Below are 12,300 nucleotides of genomic sequence, written 5' to 3'. Positions count from 1 at the left end.
AATTGAATACAGTTACATGGGATGAATACTGTAAGACAAAGACTAGCCTGGATAGGATAGAGCTGGTTTATGGAAAAGTGGATCTACGAAACTGTAGCTGTTCCCTAAGGATGTAAACTGAAATATGTGCTGTACCTGCTTCTAGTTGCTGGGAGCCAGACAGCTTAGCCTTATCAGCAAACTATCCAGTTTCAAGGTTTTCTATTTGCAGTAGAAATGCACGCAGATGCTGTACCTTCACACAATACAAGTGACAGATCCAGCATACTAGCAGGTTCATTTTGCCAAATGACTACAATGATACTCCAACCTTTTTTGCTTTACTTCCTGTCTCAATTGTTTTTTTTCTTCTAGATGCCCCTTTACCAACAAACATTGCCATAATGGATGGATCTGGGATAGTGACAAATGTGAATGTGTTGTAGATGTACAGCACCCCAACAGACGAGAAGGTAATGATGAAATGACAAGTGGACATTTTTGCTTGCTATCTCGAGGCCGCTTGTGTTTCATTTTGGTTTTGCCCCATTTTTTCATCAATAGAGCTATAGTTTTGGCAGACTTGGCTTATGGTGTAGAAACTCAACTAACAACAAACACTTGTATGTGCTTATCCCCATTTCATGTTTTTCGCTTGGATGTTTTACTCGTTCTATATTAGCAATATGAATTGGAAATAGGAACGTATTAAAAACTGTTAGTGGGGTAAGCACCCAGAATATTTTTTTTTCTTTTACATAAGCCTTAAATTGTATGATGGGCATTAGGGAAAATTTTAACGGTAGGAAAAATTATGCCCTGGAATATATGGCATGTGGAAGGGGCTGAACCTTTAGCATGGAAAATTCTTAATAACAAACTTAATCAAGAATAAAACAGGCAAAATCAGTTCTGTGTATTAGCTGTTGTCAATGCAAAACTATATATGACCTTTCAAAATATTTCACTACTTCTTATGATAATATTAAGGTATTTAGGAAGCTTTCAAACTGATATGCCATCCATACTCAGGAGTGTGCACTACAGAAGCATACTCAGAAGCATACACTACTTCCCTTCTCCCTCTGCTTTTCCTGGAAAACTTTAATCTGTCAAAGAAATTTGCAGGAAATACTCTGAGGAGTAACTGTGTAAGTCTAAATATACTTACTAGCAGTAAGCATTAAGAGAAATGAACATTTCTCCGAGCCCTCTATAAGTTTTTTGAAAACCTGTTGTTCTCAGTCAATGGTACTTGTCAAAATAAGGTTATCATAGCACAGAAGAAAGCCTTGCCTCTGTGGCTTAACCTACAAGAGAATAAATCATCCAAGGCATCAATAAAAGCAAGCTGGCAAGCAATGCCTAGACTAGCAAGTAAAAAAACCCTAAATAATCTCATAAACTGGTCTGTTGATCACAATCTCCTAATGCTAATAAGCAAGAGATCAGTTGCATATTGCTTTCTGTAGGATCTGTTCTCACTCTGAATCAGATCATTTAACCATCATGTTGGGTAGTTAAGCTCAAGTTAAATTTTTCATTCAAGAAAGGATTAGTACTCTGTATTTCAGAGTAAGTTCAAAGGCCTGTGAATAGCCAGAGTCCTCTTAACTCTTAGCCTTTTGTAAGGTCAGCTTGGAGCATTAAAATCCGTGGCTTTTTGAATCATAGCTCTTGTTGACATAGACTCAATATTTTCTCAGATAAAATATTAGTCTCTGAAGTACATTGTGTTTGGCCGTGGCTGGGACAAAATAACTTAAAATCTGTCTTTGTGGTTGAAACAAAGTGAGGCCAAACCACTCTACACCACTTCACGCATGCCAAGCTTTATCATCCCAAGGAAGAGATTTGTCTTCCAAGAATGTGGGGCAGATTCCTTCTTCCCTTCCAATAGGACTCAGGTTTTATTCTGTCTGGATATTGGTTTTCCAGCATTAAGTAAATAATAATGAAGGTTTCTTTCAAGTAAAGTGCAATCCTTTTCTGGTCACTGAGATCAGAGCTCAGGCTGCAGAGGTCACAGATGCAGGTTACATTCCATAGGTTAAATCCAAGAGCTAATTGTAAAACTACAGGAAATTACCTTCCCAATGACACATTATATGCCATGACCTCTAACTGGGGATGTGCTGCTAGCATTTTAATAAAGCTTTCACAAAATATGATGCTTTTTTCCTAGGATTAGTCTCATATTGTACTCCAGATGTGTGTTTTGAAGGAAAATAGATGAGATTTTAGACAGTGTGTGCAACTGACTGGGGCTTTGTTTCTGAAGTAAAGTATTATCTTCTATCTTTAACTATCGAGTGTGCATAACTAACAAATGTGCATATTCTCCTTATTGAAGCACTGAACCAACTTGCACCTCACTAGACATAGTGTTATTTTTGCAAAATTTCTGCAGTACATGGACAGTTAAGCACATTGAGGGAGGGAGTATGACAGTTTGTGTGGATGAAGATTTTTGTCAGATACAGACTAAATCAGTTTTGACATTGTCTTTTTAAAACCTGCTGTCCAGTGATGATTTGTGAATTCCAAAACCTAACACTGTCTTCTTTTAATATACAGCCAATATTTTATGCAGTTTTCAACCAACCCACAGGAAAGAGCAGTATAAGAGTAAATTAAATAATAAACCAAATCCTCTCAAGTCCTTTTCTGCACTGTAAGTTACAACAGCAAATCTGAAGACTATAATCTATCAGGGAGTACATGTATGAGTCCTAATGATTACAAAGAAAGAGTTAGTCTCTTCAAAAGCACGATTAGACATGTAAAGCTTACCACTAAAAGATGCACGTGTTATTGCAGAACTCCCTCCTCTTGCTGAACTGGCTATGTGTGGACAACATATGGAATTTGATGAAGAAAATTGTGAATGTGTCTGTAGACAGAAGTGTCCCACAAATTTCTTTCAAAGTAAAGAGAACTGCAGCTGCTATTTGTGTAGGGAGAACCAGGAGAGCTGTGCTCTAAAATACAAGATATTTCATGCTGAAACCTGCAGGTAAGTGCTCTTTGTCATTCAGTGTCTGTGCCACAGGAAGTGAGTTAGCTTGTGTAGATGCTGGAAGTGCAAGTGTTGAATTACCTAGAAGGTCCGCCCCAGTTATAAGAACTTGTTGCAATTAGGACAATAATAACAATAGAGATGATATCTGCAATACTTTGCTCCACAGGAGCTGTTTAAGGTGTATTTAATTAAAACAATTTAAAGAAATTTGGACAAGGATGCTATTCAATTACCAATATTTATTATTTCCCCCCCCCCCCGAATCTTAATGGAATGATGGTTAAAACTGTGCAGCAACTGAAGTAGCTGTGTGACTTGGAGTTTACAGTGAGATACAGTCTTGCATTTGTAAGTAGGTAGAACCTATCCTGTGTTCTCTATCATGGCTGAATGCAGACTCCTGGATGTATAGCAACAAACCTCCCTAAGTTGGCACCCGCACCATACAGTTCATTCATTATTCAGTTTATTCTCATAGCAAGTGATTTTCTAGGGCTAATGCAATTTTGTCCACATCCAAAATCACTGATTCAGCTCCGAGTCCACTGTGAACCTGGAAAATTGTTCTGGGGCTATTGTACTCCACTCATTTCCCCAAAGGGCTGGAGAACAAGTCTTATGAGGAGCAGCTGAGGGAACTGGGTTGTCTACCCTGGAAAACAGGAGGCTGGGGGGAGACCTTATTGCTCTCTACAACTACCTGAGACGAGGTTGCACAGAGGCGGGTGTTGTTCTCTTCTCCCAAGTGATGATAGCACAAGAGGGAATGAAATCAAGCTGCACCAGGGCAGGTTCAGATTAGACATAAGGAAAAATTTCTTAACTGAAGGGGTTACCAAGCACTGGCAGAGGCTGCCCAGGGAGGTGGTTGAGTCACCATCCGTGAAGATATTTAAAAGACAGGTAAATGAAGTACTTAGGGATATGATTTAGTAGTGGACAGGTAGAGGTGGGCTTGATGTTCTCAAAGGTATTTTCCAACCTAGTGATTCTATGATTCAACGATTATTCCTTTTCAGTAACTAATTTTGAGGTTTCTCTTTCAAAATTTTGACAGAAAATACCCTTATAAAATAGTCCTTTTTCATGCATTAGTTTATTTTAAAAATTTCCATCTCAGAAAGCCTTGGCTACATGTAGAGATCCAGATGCATGCAGGAGCTCTGTCTGAAAGCTTATCTAAGGATGGTAAGCATCCAGTTTGCCTGGGTACCTTCGCATAACTGCAGTTCACTAAATGGTCACCCATAAGGTCTATTGTCACAGACTTCACTGGTTCATTCATGGAGAAGAAGCTGTGGAAGAAGTAACCTTTGCACCTTTGTGTTCAGCTTTGAAAATACAGACAAGCATAGAATAGTTGACAAGCATAAAAATAGAATCAGCAGAGCTGAAAGTGAGTATGAGAGACTTGGTCAATGTGTTTCAGACAGGTGGGAAGGGATGAATGCAATCATTTGTCCTCATGAGTTTGGCTTCTAGAAATTACTGTAATTTGGACACAGGATTTTATGCATTACTTAAGTCATGACAACGGACAAATGGACAAGAAGAAGACATGTTGCTGTAGGCAAGAACTGTTAGGCAGCAGTGTCCTTGTGTTTTAGGGTGTCGACATTTTCCCAGATGTTGTCTAGAGCACATTGCAGAGTTCAGAGATGGAAAAGTTGATGACTGTGACAGTGAGGATTTGCTATATTACAATGTTTTTATTTTTTTCCTTTTTTCTCTTTTATCAAACAGCTGTGAGGAAAAATGCCCATCCCAACCCAGAACATGCCCAACTGCAAAACCAACGTGTCCCAGGCATTGTCGTTGTCAGAAGGAAAAGAGAGGTTCTCATGGGTCTCAAAGCAGGGAAACTCCATGAATGAACTCCTGCTATTCTCTGAAAACCCACTGCTTTGCAAAGTAGCTGTCACTGACTTTCAAACAATAGTAAACATGAACATCTTCCACATTAGTAGCAGAAGAATGAATCCAGTCTGCATTTATTTATAAGAGTAATCATTAACTGCAGGTGAATCCTCTGGGACTGGTAATTGTTCTCTACAAGGTAACAAAACCAGATGAATTGCTGGCTGTGTGGAAGAAGGAGTTGAAATTGCCAGCTCAATGTCACGCTATGGAAGATGAAGCTGGCATATTGGTGAAAGAGCCACAGTCACCAGACAGTGTTTCAGAAATTGAGACTAGATAATCTTAGCCTCCAAAACCTTAGTTAATGCAGCTCCTGGGTGAAACTTTCTTCAGAGATTCAGTGTACAGTATTTGGCTTCTAATAGGTTCAGCACTGAGTTATTTGATCTACTGTCCAGCTTTGATTATCATTTGGAGTTTATTGTACAACTACTGTCAGAAGTGCCATATTTAAGTGTATATAAGAAAATAAATGCGGCAGTTATTCGAGTGATTTTGATTTTTCTCTGTTTTTTCTAATTTCTGCCCAACAAAAAGAAAACAAGCAAAACCCCAAAGCCATATCAAGTACAGCCTTCTTATGTTTGTCTCACTGGGACTGGCTTCTGCCCAAACCCAGGTCGAAACAAGGTCATTCGATCCAATAGTTTAAGTAAAGAAGAATAATTTTTCCCATGTCTGCCCAACAACCACGCGTGATTTATTTGTTCCTGGTGTGGTGTGTTTATCTCCCTAAGGGAATAACAGCCACACTAGAACTAACTCTTCAGTGATTTTTGGAAAGGCAAGGTTCACTAAAAGATGGTTTTCCTTTTAGCTTGCCATGCTATGAAAATATCTCCTCCGCACTGAAATTCCTTTCACCGTTGTGAGGCCTAAGTAACAGTGTGTTACCAACTACAAGTACAACATTATTTTCTAAGCCACTGAAGTCTGTACTAAGCCAGTCCAAAGAAAACACTGTGAGCAATAACCTTGAACTGGAAGTGATAGGCTTGATGACTGAATAATTTTTTCCCCCTTTATTGAATTCTCCAGTTCTACACTGTACTGTGAGTGAAGGGAATAGAGCAAATGAAACAACTGCTATAGAGACCGAAAGCTTGAAACAACACAGGAGAAAGAAAATGGCTTTTTCATGTGGATCTGAGATTTATTTTTTATATTTGTATAGGGAAAAATTAGATTGCTATAAAATAAAATTAAGAGTCAAATCCTGTAAGATTGACTGAATCGTTGGACAAAGCACCAAGCGACTTAACATGTCTTTTGTCTGAGTAAGGCGTTTAGGATTTGACTCTGAACAACTGCTTTGAGCGCTTCCCAAGCTATCTGTTATCTAGGTCTGTGCAAACTTGTCGGCGGGCTGGTTTTGTCATCTCTGCTGGGAACTGGCCTGGGATCCTCCGACCAAGCAACACGGTCTGACCTGTGAGTGTACTGTGTGGAGTGCCTGCAGCAGAGTTCCCTGCTGTTCTGCACTGGGCTTGTCTGGCGAGGGTTTTTCTCCAGAGTGCAGGCCACGTGCAGCTACCACATACTCTGCATGGACAAGAAGAGGAATATGATCCAGTGCAAAACCAAGTGAATCAGCTTGGCAGCAGAATCACACCCTTTCATTTCCCTTGTTCCTCTGAGAGGCTCTACATTCAGACACATGAGCATTGTGGGTGAAATCCCTGAGATATGCAAGAGTCCATAAAAGGAATGGACAGCCCCATCATTTCTCACCTAGCTCAGTTGGTGGCACCTCAACCTTGTGGTTGGGTTGCTGATAGCCTGCACCATTAGCACATTCCTCAGAAAGCCAGGGAGCTGCAGTGGCAAATTAGACATTTAACTGATGGCACCAGAAGCATATGGACTAAAACTACATCTTTGTGCAAAATTATACTAGTGTTTCTACAGCTAAATTCTGGGGAAAGGATTTAATCTTTTGGATTTCCTAGCATTCTTAAATTGAAGTTTAGCAACTGGACCCCTGTATTAACTATGTCTGAGTCTTATCAATTTTGACCTGTGGAAAATTCCTTGGTTTTCTTTCCTGATCAGTTAGTATATTAACTGTTTCTTACAAAGCAGAACTGCTCCAACCTGAGAGACAAATAGGTCTGCTTCAACTCCAGAAAGCTCTTAGACAGAGAAATCACTGAGGGTCTGAAAACCATGCTCAAAAGCTTTTCTCTGAGGCAGAGAGGGATTTGAACATGAGCCATCTAAGCCTCAGGAGAGTGCAATAGCTATAAGGATTCCCAGGCTAGAAAGGTAGCATTACTGACCACCACTGTGAATACCGGTCTGACGTTTTCATGCTTTCCTAGACCACTGAAAAACAGTCTTGTGCCTGAAGTTCTAACTCAGGACTGAAGATTCCTATGGGAAGGATCAAGATGCTGTTGCATCCACAGGTTTTGTTCAGTCTAAGCCTCTGGGTGATTTTAATCCTTAACATCAAAATTTTCTGCTTATCTCTTGCAGATCATTTTGTGAGATGCTTAGGTAAATATTTTTGATAGAAATATGCTGAAACAATAGACAATGTGTGATCATCAAAAACACATCGGAAGATCAATGTAAAATTCAGCATTATTTTCACATATAATCCCCTATCTTCCTTTACCTGTGAGGGATTTCCATTTTGCAGCAGCAGCTTGACAGAAAGCTTGTGCTAGGGCTGGTAGGGCAAGGGGGTGCTTCTTGTCACTGCCCAGTAATCAAGGACACCACATACACCAGGAGAGCACTGCAGCCCTGTAGCCTTCCCCTACAACTCAGTATGTAAGGTCCATCCCCTCTTGCTTCACCTCATACATGGCATTGCCCTGGGCAGGAAAGAAGAGACACCTAAGACCTCTGAATTGACCAGATTCACATTTACCTGCACAGGAACATGTAAATATCTTTCCCTAGCCCTACAAACCAATTGCTTGAATACGAGCATTATCCATCCTCTCCATCTGTTGGCTCCTATAAAAGAAAAGCACTTGCATCTTCTGAAGCCTTGTGTTCTTCTCCATCCCACTCTCCTGTATGATTAGAAAATGACCAAAGCTAGAGCACATACCGCATATTTGTAACATTCATTAAAATACCATGTGGAAAAGCTCGAGAGCTTAAGCACAATGCTGGAAATGCCAGTGCTGTGAGGTGGTCTCCACTGCAACAGCCCGAAGGAGATACAGATGTCACTAACACCATGGCACAGCCATAAATCCTTTACATGGAAAACCATGGCTAAAAGGAGATTCTTGGTGATGATGGAAACATGAGCAGATAATTAGGATTTGATGAAGATTTATAAATACAATGTTATTTTCTTTGAGAAATTCTATATTCTTTGATCTATTTACAAATAGTCAACATACTTTAAAATATAAATGCTTTATATTATATTTCATAGCGATAGATCAGAATTTTTAGGAAGAGATTTAATATAACAATTCAGAAAACTTAAATGAAGCATGTAAAATTCATAGCAAATCTGTTTCTTGACTGATGTCATTAGCTGTTAACCTATGACTAAATGACTGTCTCAGATGGAAGGTTATTGAGTAGAGGAATGCTCTTTTTGAAGTTTGAAGTGCCTTTTATTATAATGTTCAGTGTGAGTTGCTTTTCAAGCATATGGACATGATTTACAGAATTCATAGCCAGAATAATGATGCTAAAGCTTCCAGTTACAGTGTATCTTAATTTTTACGTAGTGAGGGAGGTCTTCAATGTGATATTTGAATTGTGGCCTCTACATACCAATGTGTAAAATCAGAATTAGAATACTTAAATACTAAGTGTTAATTCTAAATAAATATCCATGAAGCTGATAAACATCAGGTTTTTGTGAATAGCTGGCTTTCATTTGCATGTGTTTTTTGCAGGAAAAGGGCAAGGGAAAAGACTGAAGGAGAATAATAGCAAAATACGCACACTGCACTTGAAAGAGTCAGCAAATCTTTACCTACTTGCAAAAAATGTACTTGACTTCTAGAAGGACAGAGGTATGTATGACCTTAGAAAATGCCGATGACAGTGAAGAAATTCAAGCAAGTCATAAAACTACCACTATCATTTACCTCAAAAGCCATTGTACGTCAAATACTGTGACATTGATTATAGCAAGCATTATTTATAGGAAGGCTGACAGACCATATACAAATCCTGTCATATAGGTTGCAAATGTATAAATCTATATGTATCCTCTGGGCATCAACTCCAGTTGACTCTTAAGGTCCCTTCCTATTTTCCAGCAAAAAAAAAAAAAATATGAATCTGCCAGGGTTTTGTTCTGTTTACTTGTACAACCAGGAGTTATGCTATTTATATCAAGAGTTATTTTGCTTTGCAGTAGTGTCAAAAAGGAAAGGGAAGCCTTGAAAACCCAAAATAAAAAATTTTGGAAGCTCCTTTGGCTGCCAGTTTCCTGATAAATGCATTTCAGCTTTAAATAATCGAAGAGGTTTTCACCTTCTAATTTTGGGCTCATGGAATGAATTAGTCTCTCTGGAACTACAAGGTGTTTGCCAGGACAAGTGAATCTATGTTCTCGTTTCTTACAGTCTACATTGAAAAACAAAGAAGTCAAAGGTTACAAATGTTGTACTGGCATTCATTTTATTCCTGTCAGACTCCTACATCAGCAGTTACTAAAAAACCTCAATAAAAACTTTTCACTCCAGAGAGCGGGAGAAAGACTGTTTTAAATTAAGTTAAAAGGAAACTGCTTCTCTAGCAAATAAAGCAAAATGAGTACCTAAAAGAATGGTGTCAGGTCTTGGTCTGTATTTTGACATCTATGCCATTAACACCCTTCTTTGTTTCCACATTTATCATACTTTAGTACCCAATGTGAAAGGTCCTCCCAGACTGAGTGCACTGAGAATCTATGACATAGAGTGAACTTCTTCATTTCCTAAACATCAAAGGCTACCTTTAATATGTTTATGGCTGAATAATCGACAATTTCATTCTACTCTGCAATAGTATATGCTATATATTTAAAAATATGATGGTGGTTATATTAAAAATGTCTAGTTATTGATTACAAATTTGATTTGTAATATCAAATATTTGATATTTGTAAATTTGTAATATACAAATATTTGATTAAAATTAAGCTTTAATAAAAGAAGATAAGAAAATAGGAAGCATTCCATCTAGTCTTCTGTCCCACTTATTTTGCTAAGTGGTATTTTTACTTGGTGGAGACTGTATCTCTGACGCATGGCTTAGCATCACAGGCCCAGCTGAAATGGTGCAAGATATCCAGACTAATCCATCAGTTTCTGTTAGGTGACTTATTGGCAAAGCATTTATCCAAAACTTCCCCCTGAATCCATATCTCATTGTCTAAGCACACTCATGTGTCTCCTTTGTTCTTCTTTCTTTCTTTGGAAAGCATTTCTTGTTCCCTATGAATTGTCTAACTGTTCAGAATTGTACTTGAACACTCAAATATGGTTGCATAGCGGCTATTTATCTTCACTCCTCAGAATAAAATAACGAGTACAAGTGATAAAACACAAAGAAAAGCTCAACATATTTACAAGAACTATGCAATACTTCTTACCAATACTGTCTCCAAGATAAAGTGCAATATTTTCCTGTAGCTCAATTACAAAGGCATATAATGAAAACTCCTTTCGAATCATCTGGTCTCTCTGATCTGCTGTTTTCCTTTGCATCCCATTTTAAAACCACTCGCAGCTCTCTCTTGAAGATTCCATAGCTAGCAATTGGCTATGCCTCTCAAGCCATTCCCTAGAGGCCAACCACCCTTTCACCTTGCTCTGCTCCACGTTAATTTAATTAAACTTAGGCCTCGTCTCCAATCTGTACAATGCTTGAAATCTGTGGTTTCCGTTTCAAACCTCAACAAGGATTTGTGTGCCTGGAAGCCTCTCTGAATCTTGACAATGCTAACAGTCAAATAAAACTTATTTGGATCCATGGATCTTACCTTGTTTTTACCTTGAGATATTCAAGGTTACAATAACATTATCAACTCAAAGAAGCCCTTGTTTCATTTCATGTATTTTTAAGTATAATTGCAATGAATGACTTTAAATCTGGATATAAGCTATCAAAATATTGGATAATTTGTATTTAGTTTTTAAGAGAAACTCAGTTTCTCATAAAATTACATTTCATTCAAACTACAGAAAGCAGGTAGGTACTTCACTAACGGGTATCATGATCATAGAGAACAGTGTTGATGAAGTTCAGAAGCATACATGTAGTAGGAGCATTAGAAACAGGAAATAACACATACCAGGTGCAGGATCTTCACTTTTGCACAGAGAATATTTTGCAACCCGGCTAGGACAAACACATTTTAAGTTTCCAATAGCTCCATCTGCTGTTTACACTGAACCTTTTTTCTTTCCTCCATGAAGAAGTCCTGATGCTTGTTTAAGTTTCAGTTAAACCTGTTTTGTTAGCAATTTAGTACCGAAACCCACCTAAGAGTTCTGGCACTTCAGTTTGTATTGACTCTATGACAAAAATTCCCCGGATTTTTTTTTAAAAGAGCTTGTCAAGTACAAGGTTAGGGGTACAAAGAGAAGACCTCTAATACAGCTGATGCATAAATACTAAAAGTACTTTGATGTGGCCTCAAGGCTGCAGAAACAGAAATTTGGATCTGCAACTAAACAGACAGTAAAAACTAGTAAAGCTGAGAAAACACAGTAAAACGAAGTCTAGTCCGGTCAACCAGCTGTGGATTCATAATAACTGACATCATATCTGTGTGTTACTTTATCTTGTTAGCAGATCAGATGCAGGCAGAATTGCATTTCTGCCAAATCAGTCAGATCACTTGTTAAAGAGCTAATGCTGGTCCTACTGGCTGCGGGAAAGATAGCCGCAAGGTCTGCCAGTGAAAGGTAACCAGTCCTTCTGACTAACTTCAAATGTCAGGGAGAGTCCAGCCATTACTTTGAACTGTGTGCCCAGGAATTTTTTCTGCTCTGTCTGGGGACCCCTTAAACTCCATCACTGACTCAGCCGAGAAAGCAAAAGACAGCCAAGCACACAGGCTTAGTTTGTGACAACTGCTCCTAAGAGGGTCTGGGAAGGACAGACCAGGTGCTCAGGTGGCAAAAAGGTCCCTGCATGGAAGTGATGAACAACTTATGATGTATAGGTGATGTAAAAGAGGATTATTCGCAAAAACTGTCAATGCACTGCAAGCAGCTGTCCTGTACCAGTAAGAACAGAGATATGACCTGTGTGTAAGTCCAGGGGACTAGAAGCCATTGCTGGTGGGAGTAATTACATCTCTTAAGATGGGACCGCACTTGCAAACTGGGCATATCTGCAGAGGTCACACCTCCACATGATCTCGCTGGATGCCCTCCGGGGTAACCAAGATGACCTCTAAA

The 12,300-nt window shown here is 38.9% G+C and overlaps 1 protein-coding gene across 1 annotated transcript in view; it reads left to right on the top strand.

Annotated features, from left to right (window-relative positions):
- VEGFD (vascular endothelial growth factor D) overlaps positions 1-5,410 on the top strand; it is a 31,784-nt gene extending 26,374 nt beyond the window's left edge. Inside the window, exons 5-7 of the mRNA XM_009565570.2 lie at positions 355-452; positions 2,800-2,995; positions 4,745-5,410. Coding sequence (XP_009563865.1) covers positions 355-452; positions 2,800-2,995; positions 4,745-4,871 — 421 coding nt within the window. The 3' untranslated portion in view covers positions 4,872-5,410. The remainder of the gene's footprint in view (positions 1-354; positions 453-2,799; positions 2,996-4,744) is intronic.
- The last annotated feature ends 6,890 nt before the right edge of the window (positions 5,411-12,300 follow it).

This window comes from Cuculus canorus, chromosome 1 (assembly GCF_017976375.1).
Source record: "Cuculus canorus isolate bCucCan1 chromosome 1, bCucCan1.pri, whole genome shotgun sequence".
NCBI classification, from domain to species: Eukaryota; Metazoa; Chordata; class Aves; order Cuculiformes; family Cuculidae; genus Cuculus; species Cuculus canorus.
The sequence above is the reverse complement of the archived record's forward strand: the minus strand, read 5'-3'. Positions and strand labels throughout refer to the sequence as shown.